This window comes from Oryx dammah, unplaced genomic scaffold (assembly GCF_014754425.2).
Source record: "Oryx dammah isolate SB20612 unplaced genomic scaffold, SCBI_Odam_1.1 HiC_scaffold_29, whole genome shotgun sequence".
Classification (NCBI taxonomy): domain Eukaryota; kingdom Metazoa; phylum Chordata; class Mammalia; order Artiodactyla; family Bovidae; genus Oryx; species Oryx dammah.
In genome coordinates, this window is record NW_024070213.1 from 21,246,066 (window position 1) to 21,270,917 (window position 24,852).

At 42.1% G+C, this 24,852-nt stretch overlaps 1 protein-coding gene across 1 annotated transcript; it reads right to left on the reverse strand.

The window, feature by feature from the left end:
• Positions 1 to 1,052: 1,052 nt before the first annotated feature.
• Positions 1,053 to 24,571, reverse strand: MANSC1 (MANSC domain containing 1). Its single transcript, XM_040235200.1, has 4 exons — positions 24,356 to 24,571; positions 17,230 to 17,542; positions 12,212 to 12,352; positions 1,053 to 2,397 (listed from the first exon to the last, which is right to left on the reverse strand). The coding sequence occupies exons 2-4, from the start codon at positions 17,450 to 17,452 to the stop codon at positions 1,520 to 1,522; spliced, it is 1,242 nt and encodes a 413-aa protein (XP_040091134.1). The 5' UTR covers positions 17,453 to 17,542; positions 24,356 to 24,571; the 3' UTR covers positions 1,053 to 1,519.
• Between the last annotated feature and the right edge of the window lie 281 nt (positions 24,572 to 24,852).

Here is a 24,852-nt window from a genome sequence, read left to right on the forward strand (position 1 = left end):
AGATGGTTAGATAGCATCACTGACTCAATGGACGTGAATTTGAGCAAACTCCAGGAGAAAGCGGAGGACAGAGAAGCCTGGTATGCTATAGTCCACGGGTTCACAACGGAGTCCAATATGACTTAGCAACTGAACAACAATAAAATCATTCAATAATGCAGGCAGACCTCAGAGATGCTCTGGGTTCGGTACCAGATCACTGCAGTAAAGTGACTACGGCAAGAAAGTGAGTCACACAAATTCTTTTGTTTCCCAAAGCCTACAGAGTTACGTTTACACCACACTGAGTAGTAAGTGCCATAGTAACTGTCTTAAAAAAAAAAGTATACACTTTACTTAATATTAAAATATTGCTAAAAAGAATGCTAACCATCATCTGAGCCTTCAGCAATTCATAGCAGTAATATCAAAGACCATTAATTACAGATCCCGAGAACCAATACAATAATTATGAAAAAGCCTGAAATATCATGAGAATTAACAAAAATGTGACACAGAAACAGGAACTGAACGAATGCTGTTGAAAAATGGTGCCAACAGACCTGCTTGAAGCAGGGTTGTCATAAATCTTCAATTTGTAAAAAATGCAGTGTGCAGGGTGCACACTGCAAAGTGTGATAAAGTGAAGAACAATAAAATGGGGAATGCCTGTCATTTTAAGTGTTATCTGTTATTTCCATTGTTATTCCAAATAAGGCCAAAATTGACTATTGGTCAAGTTTAGATAAGGAATTATAAATCATACTGTTACATTTTAAACTTACTTAAGTTTAGAAAATGCCTGTGTATTTTATGTCTTTGAAAAAAAAAATAGCTAGAACAGACCCAAAGTAGATTTGGCCATGTATCAGAACTCACTTATCACTGTCTCCATGCAGGCTAATATTCTCCTAGAATTCTCCCTAAGGACACCCTTTTGCTCACTGATGGGAAAAGGCGGGGGGGAGGGGGTTGTCATTTTAACTTAGAATACATATTTTCATCATTTAATCATTTTGCTGGTGGGAATAAATTTAAAGTTATCCAACGGGATGTGTCATTTACAGGAACACTACTGAGTACCAAAAGATTTATTCAAATACTTAATTGGAAGGAACTACATCTGGAATCAGTTTTATTGGAATTCTTATAAAAAGGAGAGTAAATCCATTAGAATTAATATCATAAACAGTCAACTTTATCAGGAACCAGAAACATTAGTGAAATGGAGCCTAGGAATCCTAACCCTTTTTCCCTGTTAAAAAAGCCAGTCGCTTTCCAGTTTATGTGGCAATTATTCTTTATTGCTTTAGGGAGAGCTTTGCTTTCATCTAATGGTTTAGAGACAGATCACTCAGGCCACCCCATTTGTTTCTTTGCCCCCTTTCTCTTTAAAGAACAAGCAAAAAGAATGCAGTAAGAGGCATCTACCTGTCTTCAAAACACTTGAAAAATCCTGCAAAGATCAGAAAGTCCCCAGAAACTTGCTGCAGTGAGGCTAGCAGTAACTACACAAATTAAGAGACAGCTAGTGTTCTCTTTAGATGTCAATGTAGATGCCATTGATCAAATAATCAAGCCTCGAGTAACGTCTTCTGCGGAGGGATTCTAGGAGCATTCTGCCCAACAGGGCCAGGCCTATGGCAAGAAAGAGGACCCCGAAGAGCACAGTCCCAATCAGGAGCCACTGCTCAACGGTAAGGCCTTGCTGGCTTCCTGGGGGATTGCTCAGGGAGGGGTCGCCTGCACTGGCCTTCCCATTCTCTTGGGAAGCTGTCATATTTGTAGCAGGAGAATCCACATTTGACAAAGGAAATGTAACAGAGTCCCCGGCATCCTCCGCGCTCCAAGTCAGATTGGCGATGTCTCGAAAGGGCACCGTGGTGGGTGGGCCTCGCGAGTCCGTGGATGCCCTGGAGAGGGAAGTCGAAACCGCAGTTGTGGTCGTGCTAGTGATCGTGGCTACAGCTGGGGCGGAGGTAGCTCTCTGAGGCTGCCAAGTCAGAGGTGGCATCACTGCCGTGTTGGTGGCAGGGAGGGACGCAGAGAGAGACTTCGGAGTGGCCAGGATGGTGTGCAGAGAAGACACCGCCATTGTAGAGGGGAATGCTGTCACATTTCCAGGCAGCAGATTAGCTCTTGCTGGTCCTGAGGAAGACTGTGACGTCTGAGAGTGGCCTTCTTCTTTATAATCAGATGATGGTGGACTCTCCAGATCAATCTTGAGTAGCTTCTCCAAGTGATCCGAGGATCCAGACGTCTGAGAAAATGAATCCCTCCATAAGACCGTGGGCTCTGAGTCATGGGTTGGAGGCTGGGGAGTGGGAGTGACGGCATGGGAAGACCCACCAGAGAAGATGGAGTTTTCCTGGGCTACCCCTGGGCTTGGCAAATCAGTTCTGGCCAAAGATGGGAAATCTGAAAATGGAAAGAAAATAATAGGAAGACTTCGACATTTTCATATGAAGGGAGGACAGAAGAGACAAATGTTATCAGCTTATTCAATAAGACCTCAGACTGTTGCTACCTGATATTTCATGGTATGTGCATGGGGGCTAAGTCACTTCAGTCGTACCAGACTCTCTGTGACCCTATGGGCTGTAGCCCGTCAGGCTTCTCTGTCCATGGGATTCTCCAGGCAAGAATACTGGGGTGGGTTGCCATGCCCTCCTCCAGGGATCTTTCAGATCCAGGGATCAAACCTGAGGCTCCTGCATTGCAGGTGGATTCTTTACCACCGAGCAGTCAGGGAAGCCCAATATTTCATGGTGCAAGGACCTGGCCTCTCCTGCAGAAGCTCTGGTTTATTTCTAGAGAGATGGCACACAGGTTTATTTCTAGAGTGATGACACCTTCCTTCTAGAGGAAGAAGGAGGTGGGAGGGGCCAGAAAAGATGCTAAGAGGAGTTCAGTGGGGGCAACAAGGGCTTCCCAGGCTGCACAGCAGGAAAGAATGTGCCTGCAATGCAGGAGACAGGGGTTCAATCTCTGGGTCGGGAAGATCCCCTGGAGGAGGAAATAGCAACCCACTCCAGTATTCTTGCTTGGATCTTAGTTCTCCAACAAGGAATGGAACCCATATCCCTAAGTGTGAAGTCTTGATCACTGGACCACCAGGGAAGTCCCCTCGTTTTGACTCTTGAAGATTAAAATTATATAGCCAGTATCTCAGGTTCTGAAGACTATGGACCAGTATTTGAAGTCATGCTGGCCACGTGGCTGACATAAAAGGCAGACAATCACAGTCCCAACTCCTGCAGAGGAGGAACTAGCCTCAGATGCTCCTCCTGCTTGAGAAAGGTTAGAATTTTGCTCTTTGTCACACATGCTGTTTATGACAACTCAAACTGAAAAGGCCAGTTAAAGCAATCTGGGGCAGGGAAAGGCCAGTTGAATTGCACCATATTATTCTGCTACTTAGGATTTCCCAGGTGGCATTAGTGATAAAGAACTCACCTGCCATTGGAGGAGACATGAGACTTCGGTTCCTGGGTTGGGAAGATTCCCTGGAGGAAGGCATGGCAACCCACTCCAGTATTCTTGCCTAGGGAATTCCATGGATAGAGAAGCCTGGCAGGCTACAGTCCATAGGGTTGCAAAGTCGTGCACACAACAGAGGCAACTTAGCATGCGCTCACTCTGCTACTGGGCTAATCATTACACTTCAGTAAGAACTGCAGAAACACAAGGAAGGAAGCAGAGGAATTTTCTAGAATTCACTGGTTCATTCTCCTCTGGTCTCTCTTCCCTCTTCTACTTCAACTTCCCTCAATACCAGTTCTAAACCAGCCCTCACTCTCCTCTCTCCTAAAATAGATCCAGAGGCACATTCACACTTGTGACATCTTTGACTACTCTCTAAACTTCACCATTTGAGGTCCTTTAGAACTGTCACTTATTCATCCATCTAGGACAGGGGTCAGCAAATTATGGCCTGAGAGCCAAATCTAGCCTGCCATCTCTCTCTCTCTAATATTTTTTTTAATTGATTTGCCTGTGCTGGGTCTTAGTTGCAGCACTCGAACTCTTAGTTGCAGCATGTTGGATCTAGTTCCCTGGCAGGGATCAAACCCAGGCCCCCTGCATTGGAATTGCAGAGTCTTAGCCACTGGACCACCAGAGAAGTCCCTGCCACCTCTCTTTATAAGGCTTGCAAGCTAAGAATGGCTTCGACATTCTGAAATGATTGAAAAAAAAATCAAAAAGGATATTTTGTAACACATGAAAATTATTTGAAATTTACATTTCAGTTTCCATAAATAAAGTTTTATTGGCACACAAGCATGCTCATTGGTTTACATATTGTCTATGGCTGTCTTTACTGCAAGGACACAGGTGAGGATGTCTGACAAACTGCATATGGCCCACTAAGCCTAAAAGACTTACCTGAAAAGCCTAAAACACTTATTATTTGGCCCCTGACAGAAAAAAGTTTGTGGGCATCTGCTCTGGGACACTCTCAAATAGAATGCTGATGCCTGAAATTCTTCCAACAAAGCTGAAGAAAAGAGTTTCTGCTGCAGGTGATATGACATTGGCAGGCATAGTGTCACCGTGAGATAAACAGCATCTGTATTTTTAGGCTGTGTCAGATATTTTTAAAAAGAGCAGGACTCATCATATTTCATTAAAAAAAAAAAGGCTAAGTAAATGCTCTGTGATGTATGTGAACTCAGAAGTTAAGCCCATTGACAAGAATGACCAAAACAGCTGTTTCCTTTCTCAAGAATGCAAGGTTATAAATAAAACAAAGTGAGGGCTAGTCCCATTTCTTGATAAGATTCATCTATTGGCTAAGGTCCTAGAACCACGCTGGGATCCTCCACACCTGTTCCATTTACCTCACCCTCTGATGTTTGCCATTGGGGTGTGGTGTTTTCTCTCAGTCACATAGACATGAGCTACAGAAGGTGCTGGGAAACAGCCCTGTGTACTCAGCCCCTCTTTTGAGTTTCATATGTGAGCGACTTCACTAGATAAAACAATTTAAGTATTTACTATTAACTTGGAGACCAGCTGAGCCAACAGACTCTCAATTTATTCTATTTCTGAATTCCCCTATTCTAGTCTATTCTAGTCCTTGGTGGCATGACAGACCACCAAGCTGCAAAAACAAACAAACTGACATTAAATAATGTCCAGCTGCAATGGTTTTACAGAATGAACAGAGTGTATTATCATCTTTCGAACTTTTGGTCTGTAAATATTAATCACAGGAAATTGAGTTCATCTCTAAACAAACCGCCAAAAATATCTACTGGATTTCACTCGAACCGAGAGGCAGATAATTCATTTTTATGGGGTAATCTCAATCCAGCAACATGGGCAGATTCAGAAATAGTATTACAAACACAATTTGTAAACATCTGTGAATACAGACAGGACACCCAGTCCGGCGTAGGTGACAGTTTGTCCCTAGGTATCAACCTGCTCTGGGCTGGTGGTGCCCCCTGGTGGCTGCCACAGGAACTGTTGGATTCTAATTTCACTTCATTACCTTCACACTGGTGGCTCAGCCGGTTAAGTGTTTGCCTACGATGCGGGAGACTAGGGTTCGATCCCTGGGTCACGAAGATCCCCTGGAGAAGGAAATGGCAACCCACTCCAGTACTCTTGCCTGGAAAATCCCATGGACACAGTCCATAGGGTTGCAAAGCGTCGGACACGACTGAGCGACTTCACTCTCACTTTCACACTGAACCCACTCCAGTATGGCTTGAAAAATCCCATGGACAGAGGAGCCTGGCACGCTACATACAGTCCATGGTGTCGCAGGAGTTGGACACGGCTTAGCAACTAAACCACCACATGCTGGCCCTTAAAAAAATGGTTTCTGCAAGAGCCAAGCTTTCCCTCCCACTTCCAGTGGAGAAAATCTTTACCACTGCTCTCTGTCTCTAATATATGTATCATCAAAGCAACAACATGACAGAAGTATTATGAAAGTTATAAAATAAATTCGACTATCATGTCCATCATGATGTCCCAACAACTATTAAAATTTATGTATACCTTAAAACTAAAACTTTTTTCATGTAACTTAAGAACAATTGTGTGTTTTTCACCTGGAATTTAGGTGACCTTTTACTTCTACATCTCAGATTTATTCTTTAATATCTGCATCATATTCCCTCAGGTGGATACATCATGTTTTACACCCTACCATTCCCTAGCATTTGGACATCTAAGCTGTAGAAACTTTTAAACCAATTTCCTTTAACAGTCACTCCCAGAGTGCTACTTTCACTTTTAAAACTAATTACACAATAAAAAGTTTCACACCAATGCTTTTTTCTTTGTTATAGATTTTACGGATCAATAATCAATGCAAAGAAATAGAGGAAAACAACAGAATAGGAAAGACTAGAGATCTCTTCAAGAAAATTAGAGATACCAAGGGAACATTTCATGCAAAGATGGGCTCAATAAAGGACAGAAATGGTATGGACCTAACAGAAGCAGAAGATATTAAGAAGAGGTGGCAAGAATACACAGAAGAACTGTACAAGAAAGATCTTGATGATCCAGATAATCATGATGATGTGATCACTCACCTAGAGCCAGACATCTTGGAATGTGAAGTCAAGCGGGTCTTACGAAGCATCACTACAAACAAAGCTAGTGGAGGTGATGGAATTCCAGTTGACCTATTTCAGGTCCTAAAAGATGATGCTGTGAAAGTGCTGCACTCAATATGCCAGCAAATTTGGAAAACTCAGCAGTGGCCACAGGACTGGAAAAGGTCAGTTTTCATTCCAATCCCAAAGAAAGGCAATGCCAAAGAATGTTCAAACTACCACACAATTGCACTCATCTTACACATCACACACTAGCAAAGTAATGCTGGAAATTCTCCAAGCCTGGCTTCAACAGTACGTGAACTGTGAACTTCCAGATGTTCAAGCTGGATTAAGAAAAGGTAGAGGAACCAGAGATCAAATTGCCAACATCCATTGTATTATCAAAAAAGTAAGAGAGTTCCAGAAAAACATCTACTTCTGCTTTATTGACTATGCCAAAGCCTTTGATTGTGTGGATCACCATAAACTGTGGAAAATCCTTCAAGAGATGGGAATACCAGACCACCTTACCTGCTTTCTGAGAAATCTGTATGCAAGTCAAGAAGCAACAGACATGGAACATGGACATACAACAACAAACTGGTTCCAAATCGGGAAAGGAGTCCATCAAGGCTGTATATTGTCACCCTGCTTATTTAACTTATATGCAGAGTACATCACAAGAAATGCTGGACTGGATGAAGCACAAGCTGGAATCAAGATTGCTGGGAGAAATATCAATAACCTCAGATATGCAGATGACATCACCCTTATGGCAGAAAGCAAAGAAGAACTAAAGAGGCTTCTGATGAAAGTGAAAGAGGAGAGTGAAAAAGTTGGCTTAAAATTCAACATTCAGAAAACTAAGATCATGGCATCTCGCCCCATCACTTCATGGCAAATAGATGGGGAAACAGTGGAAACAGTGACAGACTTTACGTTTTGGGACTCCAAAATCACTGCAGATGGTGACTGCAGCCATGAAATTAAAAGATGCTTACTCCTTGGAAGAAAAGCTATGATCAATCTAGACAGCATATTAAAAAGCAGAGACATTACTTTGCCAGCAAAGGTCCATCTAGTCAAAGCTATGGTTTTTCCAGTAGTCATGTATAGATGTGAGAGTTGGACTATAAAGAAAGCTGAGCACCAAAGAATTGATACTTTTGCACTGTGGTGTTGGAGAAGACTTTTGAGAGTCCCTTGGACTGCAAGATCCAACCAGTCCATCCTAAAGGAAATCAATCCTGAATATTCATTGGAAGGACTGATGCTGAAACTGAAACTTCAATACTTTGGCCACTTGATGTGAAGAACTGACTCATTGGAAAAGACCCTGATGGTGGGAAAGATTGAAGGTGGGAGGAGAAAGGGACGACAGAGGATTAGATGGTTGGATGGCATCACTGACTCAATGGACATGAGTTTGAGCAAGCTCCAGGAGTTGGTGATGGACAGGGAGGCCTGGCGTGCTGCAGTCCATGGGGTTGGCAAAGAGTCGGACCCGACTGAGCAACTGAACTGAACTAAACTGATAGATATTATGGAAGTATAGAATTACCAGATTGCATTATAATTTCCAGAATATTCCATCATTTCTTTAATATTCTGCTTTAATCATGAAATAGATGAGAGAAAGAAAGATGACAAAGGAAGAAAGGACACAATGAGGAAGAGGCAGCGAGAAGGGATCAGAGAGAGGGATGTGATGGCCCAGCTTCCAACTGATGGGAGCTCTTGAAAGAGAAAAACCAACATTCCAATTAGTGTCCTGCGCCCTGCCACCTTTGGAAACTCAAACCAACGTGTTCAGATCTTGCTAGATACTATCCCCAGGTGTTCAACAGGCTCTGCAGTGTTCCAGGTGATGAAAAAAGAGGACCAGCTATATCCATACATTACTGGTGGTCCCGGTGTTTTCATTCAGGATTATATATAGACACGAAGAAGCCAAACAGTTAGGGGCAGCCGCCCTGGCCAGCGTGAAGCCCAGAAAGTGCAGGAGGCAACAAGACTCTTTCCATGCAAGGTAAGATCCTGGATGTTCTGAGAAACCTAATTTGTTCTGTTACCATATTTCACAACTGTAGTAAAATATACTTCATACAACATACTACTTAAACCCTTTTTAGGAGAACAGTTCCATGGCATTGAGTGTATTCACATGGTTATACAACCATCACCCTTATCCACCTCCAGAGCAAAACTGAAACTCTGTACTTTATCTGCCAATTTTTTAGGACCTGAGCTTCTCTCACTATGTAGGAAGAATTTACACAAGCAATCTGAGCTTTATGCTCCTATTCAAAGGAATGTTGGATATATCAAGCTTTCCTAGTTCATGAACAAAACTCAGACATAGCCTCATCCAGGGGGCAAAGCAAGGTCAGTGTCCGGGTGCCCTGGGCAGCACCATGCCCCAGAAAATCTTCATTACACTCTCCCTCCAACCCCCAAACCGCTTCTCTTCAAATCTTCCCTAGTTCAGCAGACAGCGCTACTGTCCAGCTAGATGCTCAAGTCAAGAACTACAACTCGGGGCTTCCCTGGTGGTCCAGTGGTAGAGAATTCGCCTGCCAATGAGAGGACATGGGTTCAATCCCTGGTCCAGGAAGATCCCACATGCCAAGGGGCAACTGAGCCCATGCATCACAACTACTGAGCCTGCACTCTAGAGCTCGGAAGCCACAGCTACTGGGACCATATGCCCTAGGGCCTGTGCTCCACAACAGGAGAAGCCACCGTGATTAGAAACCCATGCATCGCAACGAGAGAGTAGTCCCCACTTTCTGCAATGAGAGAAAGCCCACGTGCAGCAACGAAGACCCAGCACAGCCAAAAATAAGTAAATTAAAAGAAAAAAAGAACTAGGATTCAGCTTCACTCTTCTCTTTTCCTCATTCCCCACATCCAGGCCAACCAGTAAGCCCTGCCAACACTACCTCTGAAATGGCCCATAGTTTACTTCCCTCCATCTCCTCCACCGCCTCCCTGGTCCCCAAGGCCATGGCCTTCCACTATGATCTTCATCCTGCCTCCACGCCAGCCTTCCCACTTGCCCTCTTGCTGATGATTCATGCTTGTCCATTCCGAACAGAGCAGTCAGGGTGAGTTTTGAGAAATCACCATGAAAACAGCACGTTATGGAAGGGGGATGAACTGGGATTAACATATACACACTATTGATACTCTGTATTAAATAGATAACTAACGAGAACCTACTGTAGAGCCCAGGGAGCTCTACTGAAAGCTCTGCGGTGATCTAAATGGGAAGGAAATCCAATAAAGAAGGGATACATGTATACCTATAGCTGATTCACTTTGCTGTACAGCAGAAACCAACACAACATTGTAAAGCAACTATGTTTTTGTTTAGTCGCTAAGCCACGTCCAACTCTTTGCAACCCCATGGACTCTAGCCCACCAGACTCCTCTGTCCATGGAATTCTACAGGCAAGAATACTGGAGAGGATGGCCCTTTCCTTCTCCAAGGGGTCTTCTCAACTCAGGGACTGAACCTGTGTCTCCTGCATTGGGCAGGCGATTCTTGACCACTGAGCCACCAGGGAAACCAAAGGAGCTACACTCCAATAAAAATTAATCAAAACAAAACAAAAACCCAGCATGTTACATGCCTCCTGAAAAACTCCCAATGGCTTCTTATCACGCATCTGAAAAAAAACTCCCTACCCTCTAACAAGTTTGATGGGCTCGCCCCACTTTCCTCCCTTCTTGCATATCACTCTTCGAATGCTTCACTATGAGTCAGCCACTGAGACTGCAGTGTTTGAACAAACACCCCCAAACCATTCTGCCTTAAGATACTGGATCAGGTTGTTTCCTCAGCCTGGAAGGTCTTCCCACTGTTGTCTCACATCTGGCTCCTCAGTGTTCAGATCTTGGCTTAGGGCTTACAGCTTCGCAGATGTGTCCCCTGAGCACCTAATCGAGACCGTCCACTCAGTGATAATCTTTTATGTTGTCTTAGCTTAATTATCTGCTCTTGTGACTCTATTTTTTTTTAATGGGAATTTTATGTTTTCAGTTTCTCTGCATTGAAAATGTATAAAGGCCCTGTTTCATTTTTGCATGATCACTGTTATTTTTTTAAATGGAGGCTAACTGCTTTACAATGCTGTGTCAGCTTCTGCTGCACAACAGCTATAAGTATATATTGATATATATCCTCCTAGTTGAGCCTCCCTCCCTCCCACCCCAATCCCACCCTTCTAGGTCATCACAGAGCACCAGGCTGAGCTCCTTGTGCTATACAGAAGCTTTCCACTAGCTCTCTCTTTCACTAAGTACTATTTTTTAATTTAAAACTTCTTATTGAAGTATAGTTGATTTACTATGTTGTGTTAATTTCTGCTGTACAGCAAAGTGATTAAATTTTGAATATAACACATTCTTTTTTATATTCTTTTAGGATACATTCTTATATTCATTTATATATACATTTTATAGTCTTTATAAATTTTTATGTAAAATGTATAATCTTTTACACATTTTATATTCTAATACATTCTTTTTTACATTCTTTACCATTATGAATTTTCATAGGATACTGAATATAGTTCTCTGTGCTATACAGGACTTTGCTCTTAAAACGGTTCAAGTAGTGCGTTTGTATATAGGACCTTATGCTGTGTATCCATTCTATACACAATAGCTCACATGTGCTAGCCCCAAGCTCCAACTCCACCCCTCCCCCAAAGCCATACTCCCTAGCAACCACAAGTCTGCTCTCTATGCCCATGGTGACCCTATTTTAAAAATTATTTATTTATTAAGGTTATCGTCTCTCTCTCCTAAAACATTAGTGCCAGAAGTGAGAACCGTGTTTTTCATATTTAATATCATATCTTTGTATCCTTAGGGTATTAAAAATGCTTGGCACATAAGAGATGCTAAGCAAAATTTGTTGCTTATTGAATAAATGAAAAAAAGATAATCTTGTTTCTACCTAAGGGTATAAGGATAAAAACTTTCTAAAACTTAAAGGAAACTTGAAAGCATTGCATCCTGAGAAATTAACAAGCCAAAGTCTCACCAAGACAGATCCAAACGATTATATTATTTTTAGTTGGTTATTTTCTGTATTCTGAGCAAATACGTAATTTCCAAGCATAGACACTATCTCCAATGCCTTGCACAAAACTTGGCACGTGGCAGATTCTCAAGAACTTCTTAAATGTGCTTCTTTTCAGGTCTGGATAACAAAATCCAGTAAGTTTGATTTCAGCAAATGTGCTAATAAAATAGTAGTACCTAATAACAAATGGAATTTTATATACTGTATTTACACAGGTCTTAACTCTTTCAAAATAGTCACCCTGGAGACCTATATACTTATTCCAGTGTTGCTGGCATAGTTTACAGAGGTGTTTCAAAATGTTTTCAAGAAAGGTCTGGTGTCTTTTATCTTACGAAGAAAAAACAGAAATAAAAGCAAAACAAAACACTATCATTCATAAGTCTTTCACTGGGAAAAGAAAAAATGTTGGGTTGAATCAACTGAAATGTGAATCATGAGAATTTTCTGATGTGCCTCTGTATTTGTGATCCCCTTTGGTAGTTTTTCTTCAACTCTTTGGTAGAAAACCTTTCTAAGTGAACCATATCCTTAAATAATTCCAATCACAAAAGACAAAGAACAAGGTTCTTATTACCTCGAATTATCCTGTAACTCATAAGTCCCTTTGCTGGTTTCAGGGGACAGGCTTCCTCACTGGGACAGAAGAACAGGTAGCAGTTGGGTAGTTTAATTTTTTTTTGAGTGTCGAAGATCATCAAGTTACATGCTTTGTCCCCTGTAATGAAAGGTTTCACAAGTAACTATTTTGAAATAGGATTTTCCAAAGAGTATGGAGAGCAGGAAAACTTCATTTATTCTGGTAGCCAACACAAAACCCTTTTTGTTTGCTGCCTGCTGGCTGCTGAGTCATTTCCTTTTCCTTAGTTTAATCACGGAACGCAATTTTTAAAGACCTTGGGTTTAAAACTGAATGAAGGTGACTTTGGCAAAGCATATTAAAATTTTTTAATTAAAAAAATTTTTTTGGCTGCACGGCATGTGAGATCTTAGTTTCCCAACCAGAGATTGAATCCCTGCCTCCTACATTTGAAGCTCAGAGTCAATCACTTGGCTACGAGGGAAGTCCTGGCAAAATACATTTTTTTTAAATTATGAAAGTACAATAACACATTAACAGGAGACTTGGAAAATACAGAACACAGTTACATATAGTTCTACTATATATTACAATTATGTTTTTAAGTAGATAAAGATTTTTAGTTGGAGTTTCAATATCAGGCTCTCAAAAATTAATAGAAGAAATAGAACAGTAGAAGGATACTGTAGACTTGAAAAAAAAAAAAAACAATTCAACCTAAATAAAGATTTATACAGTTTTCACACAATAGCAGGATACAAAGTTCTATTCAAGTTTCCATAGACTATAAACCAGGAGACACTGGAACATATCAAGGTGCATAAACTTCATGGTCTAAAGGCATTGCAATCATACAGAATCTGCTCTCTTGTCACTGTGGAATGATGTTAGAAATCAATATCAAAAGAGATTTGAAAATAAGACACATTTTCAAGTGTAATGTGATATTTACCAATTGAGATCATCACAATAGTAAAAGATGCTGGCAAAACCCATTTTTAAAAGTACATTTAATTCTTTAGAAAGAAGCCTTCCATTTGCCAAAATATTTATCAAAATATACATAGAAATGCTGACTTTACAATTCAGTACTGAGTTGGACTTTGGGAAATGGATTGAACTCTAATGATTTTACAAGTCTCTTGCATCCTGAAGGCATCTTAGATGCCTATGAAGCCATCAGTTCCGGTTTTCTTGAGGGGAGTAGAAACCGTAAAATTAGCCTTATATATATCATGCCTCCTTCCAATGAATGAATCTGCAAATCTTTACTTTTATCAGTACCATTCTTCCTTTGGGTCTTCGAATTTCCGCTCTTCGTTATCATTTTTGTTTGTCTCCCAATCAGGCAGAGGTCATAGATCACCATTGAGTCCCTCAATGGGAAATCAGACTGAGTTCGCTTCTGCAGGGGTTTTTATCCTGTCGTCTCTCCACTACCCAGATAACAAGAAAGGCACTCCAGTTACTCTGACTTCTCTTCTCCCCGCAATGTGATAATCCTGCAGTACCATTTACGGTGTCACTTAGGTAAAGGGGAGGGTCCATAGGGTCCACGTTGTACACAGAATTTTGTGTCCTTTGTATCTGTGGGCATTTTTCTAGAGTCTGTGGCTATGGGCAAATTATCAAACTGTTTTTTTGAGCCCCAAACAGTTAAAAACCAATGCCCTCTGCGTAGGGCATGGCAACCTTCTCCAGTATTCTTGCCTGGAGAAACCCATGGACTGAGGAGCTTGGGGGGCTACAGTCTATGAGGTCACAAAAAGTTAGATATGACTGAGCAACTGGGTATGCACGCATGCACAGTAAAGCAGCAACAGCGTTTTTGCTTGTAGGACAAAGTCATAAACCCTAATTTCTTACTGAACACCCCTCAAGGAACTGAAGAGAAAGGCCAGGTGTCCTGTGTGGCCAGAAAACGCCCACGTGGCATTCAGTCCTATTTGCAGGCTGTGTTTCTATTTCACATAAATGTTGGTATCAACATTTAGAGAAAAACTAGAAGTTTAAATGAGAGCTCTATCAATTACTTCTCTATAAAGAGTGTCCAAAAGCATGCTTGTCAATTTGAGATCACTGAAGGATTTGTTTTCTCCTGACAGTAAATATAGGTGCTTTCCAGGTGGTGCAGTAGTAAAGAACCCACCTGCCAGTTCAGGAGATGCAGAGATGCAGGTTTGATCCTGGGGTGGGAAAGATCCCCTGGAGGAGGAAATGGCAACTCACTCCAGTATTCTTGCCTGGGAAATCCCATGGATAGAGGAGCCTGGTGGGCTATAGTCCATGGGGTCGCAAAACAGTCAGGTACAACTGAGCAACTGAACAGGCATGCATGACAGCAAATATATGTTGTCCTTTCTACGTGAATTCTCTAGTTCTCTAACACCAATGGGGTGTCGTACAATTCAGCTCGATTCTGATGCTAATTGCCTGCAGTGTCAGACCCCACAGGTCTAAGGCTCAGTCCCCAAAGACTGTTCCCACTCAGACGCCAGCCACAATGCCCCAGGTCACTCACACATACGCCCAACTAGGCTACCACCTCCCATCCCAGGCTCAATAATTTGCTAGGGCTACTCACAAAACTGAGGAAAATGCAGCACTTACTGTTACACTTTATTATAAAGGATACAAATGAACAGCCAGATGAAGAGGTACACAAGGTGAGGTCTGGGAGGGTCCCAAGTGCAGGAGCCTCGGTCCCTGGTGGGGCTGGGGTGCCTCCCGACACATGGATGTGTTCACCAACTTGGAAGCTCCCCGAACTCACCATTTAAGGGTTTTCATGGCAGTTTTATTATGTAGGCAAAATGATTAAGTCATTGACCATTGTGACTGAATTCAGTCTCCACCCCACTTCCCTTACCTGGAGGCGGGTGGGAAGACTGAAAGTTTCAAGTTTCTAAGCAAAGCTTGGTCTTTCTGGTGACTAGCGACCCTCCCAAAGCTACTGGTGCTGGGCTTAGTCATTTCAGTCATGTTCAACCCCTTTGACCCCGTGGACTCTAGCCTGCCAGGCTCCTCTGTCCATGGGATTCTCCAGGCAAGAATACTGGAGTGGGTTGCCATTCCCTTCTCCAGGGGACCTTCCCAATCCAGTTCTTTACCACTAGAACCACCTAGGAACCCCATCTATCTAGGACCCCACTAAGAGGCACCTCATTAGCATAAGCTCAGGTATGGTGGAATGGGGCTCATTATGAATAACAGAAGAAGCTCCTTTGCTCAGGGAATTGCCAGGGTTTTAGGAGCTCTGTGCCAGGAATCAGGGACAAAGACTAGAAATAAATATGCAAAATTTGTGTCCTTCAATTTCATGTCCATATATATTTATATTACCATACCACAATCATTACAGAATGAAAAGGAAACAAAGATCTAAGAGAAAGCATTTGATTTTGTTGGCTGATAAATCAAGTAAGGATCACGAATCCAGTGTTCACTAGCTCTCCTAGGTTCCTTGACAATGGGCCTTTTCCATCTTATTAATGGTTTATCTCCAGCACCAGCAAGCCATTAGATGCTCAATAAATTTAGGTGGTTTTTTTTTTTTTTCCATTTAGGGAATTAGGACAGGATCATAAGGAACTAAAACATGATCATTGTTTTCACTTATATATATATTTCTGTTTTCAGGTCATATGTTTGGAACCTGAAATGTCCAAGCACGTTTCCAGCAATTCGTCTCAAGCCTGTGGGCCTCAGTTTTCTTTTGTGTATTGCCAATGGGTCACTCCAAGCCCCTTCCTGTACCTCTTAGAGTCCTAGAAGCTGCAATGAGTGGTCAATGGCTTGCTGACTCACCTATGCCACCAGCTCCAGGAAAGGGAGGGGAAATGGGAATTTTGTGCTTCCACTTAAAATGCAAATGCTGATTTTCCTATGAGATGACTGAAAGTTTTTATTTTTTGTCTCAGTTCCCTGTTTAAATGTTCTTTCTTTTTTAAAAATTATTCATCTATTATTTTTATTATTAATATTTTGGAATACAGTGTGACTTTAATTTTATTTAGTTATTGGCTGTGCTGAGTCTTTGCTGCTGCTCACGGGTTTTCTCTAGTTGCAGTGAGCAGGAGCTACTCTCTAGCTAAGCTTCACCAGTTTCCCATTGCGGTGGCTTCTCTTGCTGTGGGGCACGGGCTCTAGAGCGTGTGGGCTTCAGTAGTTGCAGTGCACAGGCTCCGTAGTTGCAGTTTGTGGGCCCTGGAGCATGGGTTTCATTGCTCCATGGCATGTGGCATCTTCCCAGACCAGGGATTGAACCCATGTCCCATGCATTGGCAGGCTGATTCTCAACCACTGGATCATGGGGAAAGTCCCTAAACGTTCTTTCTAAAGTCACACTGGGGTTTCCCCAGTGCCTTAGCAGTACAGGATCTGCCAACGCAGAATACATGGGTTTGATCCCTGGTCCAGGAAGATCCCACATACCATGAAGCAACTAAGTTTGTGTGCCATATCTACTGAGCCTCTGCTCTGTGCTCTAGAGCCCGGACACCACGACTACTAAGCCCAAGTCCCCCAACTACTAAGCCTGTGGGCCCCAGAGGCCACGCTCGGCAACAAGAGAAGCCACCACAATGAGAAGCCCACGCACCAAAACTAGTGAGTTAGCCCCCGCTCACCACAACTAGAGAAGAGCCCGAGCAGCAGTGACGACCCAGCACAGTCAGTAAATAGACAAATAAGACTAAAGTCACACTGTGTTTCCAATATTCCACAATAATGATAGCGAAGCATTTAGATAGGATTTTTGGTTTTACTATCTTAGATGCCTGTTAGACACCAGTGGTTTTCAACCTTTTTCTACCCAGATATCTAATAATACATAAACACTCATAGGCAACTTTGACTCAGCTTAGGCGAGAGGACAGCACACCGTGGAACACTCCCGAGTGACTGTGCCACCCATTTTTCTGAGAATCCCTAGTACAAACTATTCAGCCTCATCGACCAGGTACTTACATCACAAAACATGTGGAATAAAGAGTCATCAAGGCATTGTTACTTACCTGATATATTTTTTGTTGAGCAGCAAGAATTAATGCAGTCCTGGTGAGTTAATGTATGTATGGGCTCGTTGCCTCTGATTCCCTTGGAAAGAGACGACTGGATGTCAATGACCACATCTTCAAGGCTCTCAGTGAGGCAGTTCTGACTGGTGGACAGTCTGAGTGTCAGGAAACAAATTATTACAAAAGTGTAAGTCAAGCTCCATCTTCCCTGGAAGAACATGTTAAATTTCAGCTTAGTCTTCAAAGGTCGGATAAACTCTCCCTCCTGCTTGAGTCTGCTTCAAGAAGATAGTACAGATGATGGAATTCTCTAGGACAAAAATAGGAAATCATCAATGAGTTTTGTTTCTTTGAATGAACCTAGAGAACCTACATTTCATTTCCTTCAAATCAGTGTAAATGACTCACAATTCATAGAAGGCCAGAAATAAACGAATATTTTTTGTATTCATTTCACTTTTAATAGATTTGAGACAACCTTTCATTAAAAACTTGGCAAAAAGCTAGTAAGCACACACACATATATTGGGTTGGCCAAAAAGTGCATTGAGGTTTTTCTATAGGATAGCACAGGAAAACCCTAATGAACTATCTGGCCAACCTAATGCTATCTTATTAATTATTAAAATCTGACAAATGTCTAAGAAAGAGGAGTAAAATATCATAGTAGACTGCCTTTCAGTTTTAGAATCCTTCCTCTTCCTGCCTCTCCTAACAAGAGGGGAAGAGACATAAAATCTGCAGTCATTGATGAAGCGGTAAATGATCACTGATCATTGGTTTGGACATATTTTCTCTCTCAGTAATAACAATTAACATTTTAAATCACCTACTGAGTGGAAGGCAATGTGCTAAAATTTACATATATTATCCTAGTTAATTCTTACACGGGCTCTGCAAAAAAGCTATTATTTTTCTCATTTTACAGATGAGGAAACTGAGGCTGCCTTTTTTTATTGCTGTCTCCTTTTAAGTATCATACCAGAGGCAGGTTAATGCTAATAATCTAATTCTAGGAATTAGCCCGTCAGCAGGATGATCTAGCTTCATCTAGCTTAGTTGAAGGAAAGTGTAAGGGCAAGAGTTCTTTTTGACATCCTTAAAAACACAAAAGTCCTAATACGTATTAATCCCAACTCCATGGGTGAGCTGGTTCTTCCAGGAAGAAAAAAAAAAGTTAAACTGGCAATGCTATACCAGAAACTATCCTCATTTCCAGAATACAAATTGTTCACTAATGATAGCCTAGATCAGAATTACCAATTAAGTTTTCTTTTTAGGTCATGAAGCCTTTGGTAACCTTTCAGTCATGCACCCTTTGGTACTCTGGTGATGCTTAGGTTCTCTTCTGACATGTTTTAAAATGTATAAAACACATGTTTTAAAATGTATAAAATGAAATATATAGGATTACAAAGGAATATAGTCCTACTGAAATGTAATCATTGAAGAGTTTTCTTTTTTCAAGTGCCTTTACAAATCTAATGAAAGATACCAAGAATGAACTAAGAAATCAAGAGATATTCCATGCTCATCAACAGCACTACTCAATATTGTTAGGATGTCCGTTCTTCCAACTTAGTCTACACATTCAATGCAATTTCAATCAAAATCCCAGTACATTATTTTATAGTTCTCAACAAACTAATTTTTTTTAATTTATTTTATTTTTTGGCTACATTGTGTGGCTTGTGAGATTTAGTTCCCCAACCAGGGATGGAATCCTAGCCCTTGGCTGTGAGAGCACAGAGTCCTAACTACTGGACCACCAGGGAATTCCCTCAATGAGCCAATCTTAAAGATTACATGGAAATGCAGAAAGGCCCAGAACAGTCAACACAACACTGAAGAATAACAAAGCTAGAGGACTGACACTTCCTGACTTCAACACTTAACCATAAACCACCAGTAATCAAGACAACGTGCTATTGGCAAAAGAATAGATAAATAAATCAATGGGACAGAACAGTGAGCCCAGAAATAGACCTGAACAAATATAGTCAACTGATCTTTGACAAAGCAACAAAGGCAATTCAACAGACAAAAGGATAGTCTTCTCAAAAATGGTGCTGGACAATTGGACAAAAAGAAAAAAAAAATCTAGCCACTGACCTTATGCCTTTCACAAAAATTAACTCAAAATGGATCACAGACCTAACTGTAAAGTGCAAAGCTATAAAACTCCATGTAACATAGAATAAAGTCTCTGTGACCTTAGACTGGATGATGAGTTTCTAGATACAACACCAATAGCACAATCTGCAAAAGAAAAAATTGGTAGGTTGGATTTCATTAAAATTAAAAACTTCTGCTCAGTGCAAGACACTGTTAAGAAAATGAACAGCTAAGCCACAGACTAGGAGAAAGTATTTTCAAAACACATATTTGATAAATAACTGGTAGCTAAAATACACAAAGAACTCTTAAAACTTAACAAAAAGAAAACAAATAACCCAATTAAAAGTGGGCAAAAATCTGGACACCTCCCCAAAGTAGCATATAAAAAGGTGCTCAACCTCACTGTCATTAGGGAATTGCAAATTAAAAGAACGAGATGCAGGCTTTCCTAGTGGCTCAGTGGTAAAGAATCCACCTGGCAGGGCAGGAGACAAGGGTTCAGTCTCTGTTCTGCGAAGATTCCACATGTTGTGGAGCAAATAAGACCATGCAGCACAACTACTGAGCTTGTGTTCTAGACCCCGGAGCCACAACCACTGAAGCTCATGCAGTCTAGAGCCTGCGCTCCACAAGAGAAGCCCCTCAATGAGAAGCCTGCACACCACAGCTAGAGAGTAGCCCTCATTCACAGTAACTGGCGAAAACCTCACGCAGCAACGAAGACCCAGCACAACGAAAATAAATAAATCAATAAAATTACTTTAAAAAAAATAATGAGATGTCACAACACAAGAATGGCTAAAATTTTTAAAAAAAGTTAATACTAAATCCTGACAAAAACCCACAAACAAATATTTATAATAGTTTTTTTATAATTGCCAAAAAAACTAGAAATAGCCAAGATGTCCCTTACTAGGTCAAGGGATAAACAAACTGTGGTATATCCCTACAGTTAAATATTATTCAGCAGGAAATGAGTTATCAAGCCACAAAAAGAGGAACCTTAATTGTATATCATTTGGTGAAAGAAGGAAATGGCAACCCACTCCAGTATTCTTGCCTGGAAAATTCCATGGATAGAGGAGCCTGGTGGGCTACAGTCCGTGGGGTCACAAAGAGTCAGATGGGACTGAGTGACTAACAATTTCACTTTAAGTGAAAGAAGCTGGTATTTGATTCCAACTCTATGACATTCTGCAAAAGGCAAAACAACATTGACATTAAAAGATCAGTCGTTGTCTGGAGGAAAGGGTGGAGTACGAAGGATTTTGAAAGCAGTGAAACTATTTTATATGACTCTGTATTGAAAAGCAGAGACATTACTTTGACAGCAAAGGTCTGTCTAGTCAAGGCTATGGTTTTTCCTGTGGTCATGTATGGATGTGAGAGTTGGACTGTGAAGAAAGCTGAGTGCCAAAGAACTGATGCTTTTGAACTGTGGTGTTGGAGAAGAAAGACTCTTGAGAGTCCCTTGGACTGCAAGGAGATCCAACCAGTCCATTCTAAAGGAGATCAGCCCTGGGTGTTCTTTGGAAGGAATGATGCTAAAGCTGAAGCTCCAGTACTTTGGCCACCTCATGCAAAGAGTTGACTCATTGGAAAAGACTCTGATGCTGGGAGGGATTGGGGGCAGGAGGAAAAGGGGACGACAGAGGATGAGACGGCTGGATGGCATCACCGACTCGATGGATGTGAGTTTGAGTGAACTCCGGGAGATGGTGATAGACAGGGAGGCCTGGCATGCTAAGATTCATGGGGTCGCAGAGTCAGACATGACTGAGCAACTGAACTGAACTGAGTGATGAAAACATACCATTATATTTGTCAAAACCTATAGAGCTATAAAATACAAGAGTGTACCCTAATATAAACAGGTAGACTTTAGTTAGTAAAAAAATTAACATAGTTTAAAAAAAATATATGGTAACAAAGCACAATACTTTCCTTGCTAACTGTTATGTCTAACTTCCCAAAACAGCAAAGTGAAAAATAACACACTGTTTCTTTATGTAAGCACATCACGTACATTATGTCATTTAATCCTTACATGAATTCTAGAAGCTAAATCCCATTAGCTCCACTTTCAGTTAAAAAAAAAATAACTGTGTGATAAATGACAAATGGTACATCTAATCATTGCCATAATTTTTTGAATGACCCATTTTAAAATTAATTTTTAATGGAGTATAATTGTTTTACAATGTTCTAGTTTCTGCTGTACAATGAAGTCAATCAGCTCTAAGTATACATATATCCCCTCCCTCTTGAGCCTCCTTCCCACCCCACCCCTATAGATGATCACAGAGCACCTTGAGCTGAGCTCCCTGTGCTATACAGCAGCTTCCCACTGGCTATCTATTTTCCATAGGGTAGTGTGTATATGTCAATCTATTCTCCCAATTCGTCTCACACTCCCCTTCCCCCTCTGTGTCCACATGTCGGTTCTCTACACCTGCATCTCTATTCCTGCCTTGCAGACAGGCACGTCTGTACCATCTTTTTAGATTCCATACATATGTATTAGTTCACATATGATATTTTTCTTTCTGACTTACTTCATTCTGTATGACAGACTCTACCCAGATCCATCCACATCGACACAAATGACCCAATTTTGTTTCATTTTATCACTGCCATAATTTTGAAGTAGTGTCGAATGTAATGATTTTGAGACATATTCAGTAAGGAAGGCAATACGGAAATAAGTACCACTTCTGCCAGAGGCAAATCAGAGCTACCCTACCACTAATCCCACTGCGGCTTTTGCCTACACGCCTCTTAATGGAAATACGACACTGCATTTAGAGGTTGGCAAAATAAACTTTTCCACCCAATTTCACAGATTTTCTGAATGCCCATGGACTCCCCCCAACCCAGGGTAAGAATCCTGGCACAAGTTACTTTGTATGCTACCACACTTTGCAAATCTTTTCTAGTCACTGGAAGGAAAAAAAAAAAAAAAAAAACAGAAACAAAAATAACAAAAACCAGGCCAACACTTGGCTTTGAATGGATTCCAAGAGTCTCTCCTGAAGTTGCTGCAATGAAACGAACTGTAATGTGGGATGCAGGAGGAAAGCTGGGCTTCTAGTACCAGTATCTTTTTTGTGCCTGCAAGCAGGAATGAAGAGCTTATCTCATTAACAATACCCGACCATTACTAGGTAAATTAATTTTTCCAATCCATTTATTATTTAGGCCTTGAAGGTCCAAAGGGGAACAGATTTTTAAATGTGGCATACACATGCAATAGAATATTATTCAGCTACAAAAAGGAATGAAATTCTACTACATGCTACCTCCTGAAAACTTTATGCTAACTGAAATAAAATGGATACAAAAGGACAAATGCTGAATATGTGCACTTATACTAAGTATCTGGCTTCCCTAGTGGCTCAGATGGTAAAGAATCCACCTGTAACACAGGAGACCCAGGTTCAATCCCTGCGTTGGGAAGATGCCCTGGAGAAGGGAATGGCAACCCACTCCCATATTCCTGCCTGGAGAACCCCATGGACAGAGAGCCGGGTGGGCTACAGTCCACGGGGTGGCAAAGAATTGGACATGATTAAGGGACTACTAACACTAACACACCAAAGTCATAGAGATAAAAAAGTAGAATTGAAGTCACCAGAGGTTGGTGGAGGAGGGAGGGGGAGCTATTGTTTAACAGGTACAGAGTTTCTGTTTGGGGGTGCCCCAGATACACTGAAAATGGATAGTTGTGGTTCGGGCTTGGGTTGGAAAAGAATTTTCAGACATGAGACAGGAAAGGGAAATAAAGTTTATTAGATTGGGAGATGCTGTTAGAACAGCAGGCCAGCTCAAGGGAGAACCCATGTTGAACAGGGGTCCTTAGTCCACTTAATACCCAGCATACAAGGAGTGGGATAGGGTTCTTGTGGGTCATTTGCTGATTGGATGAGTCACGTATACTGGGTAGAGGGGAGAGTAAGGCAAATACCTTCTCCCTAAGGGGTAGGAGGGGAGCCAGGTTATACTGCTCAGAAGGATCTGACATTCATTAATAGTTATCATGGGGGAGGGAAGGACGATAAGGGTCTGGTTTTTCTGTTCCTGCATTCCAAGACCCTCCTTGGTTTTTTTCTGCTCTTTCATCCTTGGGTCACCACAGTAGTGATGGTTACCCAATTATGGGAATGTACTTAAAGCCACTAAACTCTACCCTTAAAAATGATACATTTTGTTACCTGTGAGGGAGTGAGTGAAACTCGCTCAGTCCTGTCCAACTCTTTGCGCCCCAAGGACTTTAGCCTGCCAGGCTCCTCTGTCCATGGGATTCTCCAGGCAAGAATACTGATGTGGGTTGCCATGACTTCCTCCAGGGGATCTTCCTGACCCAAGGATCCAACCCAGGTCTCCCGCATTGCCGGAGGTTCTTTACTGTCTGACCCACCAGGGAAGCCCTTGTTATGTGTATTTTACCACAATAAAAAGATCAAAACAAGCATATAATTAAACAAAAAAAAGGTTCAAAGTGAAGCTGAATTCTGTTGAAAACCAGTGGGAAAGGGATACAGGTGGGAAGAAGACGCACCTGAGCTTTCATACCTGCTGAGTAGAGTCATGGGATCTTACCAGCAATCACTCGGTCAAATATTGTAAATCGTTTTTTCTCATAGCATAATCTAACTTAATTTATCAAAGTGTTTATAATTGCACACACACACACCTTACAGAGAATTAGACAATCAGCAGGTTGGATGAATACAGGAGACAAAGAATACAAGAGAACAAGGGGAATTTGCCCTTTCCTTGAGGAAGTGTACGGGGCTCACGAAATGATTCTTCTGCCGCAGCAGCTGGCTTGCCCGGAGACCCCCTCGAGGATACAGGGGTCAGCAGCATCCGCTCAGCCCCTCCCCGCTCCAGCCCGGTGGCCCGAGCTCCCGGAGGGGCGGGGGAGCCTCGCTCCCGGAAAGGTGGTCAGGTGGTGATGCTGTCCGCGGGGGCTGGGGGCGAGGGAACGATGAAGAGCCTTTACCTGGCAACGGGAGGCCGAGGGCTTGCTGCCCTCCAGCTACAGGGCAGCCCCGCACGTTCCGGGAAGCAGCGGCGGGTCTGCGAGGGGCTCCGGAGCTCCGCAGCTCCCGCTTAGCCTCGGGTTTGTGGTTCCCGAGTTCCTGCTTCCGTTGCGGCGGCCGAAAGTTTGCCGGAGGGGGAAGGGCACGTTCCCGCCCTGCAACCCGGAGCTGCTTCCCAGCAACCTGGAAAGGTCCCCTGGGCACCGCGGAGAGCCGGGAGCCCCTCCCACACCTCCCTACTCACCCATCGATGCCCGGGGTCCAGGCTGTGCGTGCAGCCAGGACGGGGGGCTCAACCCTGGTGTATGCTTGAGGGTCTGCATCTTCGGATTCCCTGAGAACAGGGCAAATAACCCATGATGGAAGTCAAGCAATACAAAATATCATCAAACATACCTCCTTTGATTGCACTTAGCAGATTTTGCATTAAAAAAAAAAAAAAAAAAAAAACAAGGTT

Coding starts and splice junctions, on each gene's coding strand:
- MANSC1 (XM_040235200.1), bottom strand. CDS start 17,452: ATGTTCTTCCAGGGAAGATGGAGCTTGACTTACACTTTTGTAATAATT. Junction 12,353..17,229: donor CTCAACAAAAAATATATCAG/GTAAGTAACAAT, acceptor CTTTCATTACAG/GGGACAAAGCATGTAACTTG. Junction 2,398..12,211: donor GAGTTACAGGATAATTCGAG/GTAATAAGAACC, acceptor TTCCATTTTCAG/ATTTCCCATCTTTGGCCAGA.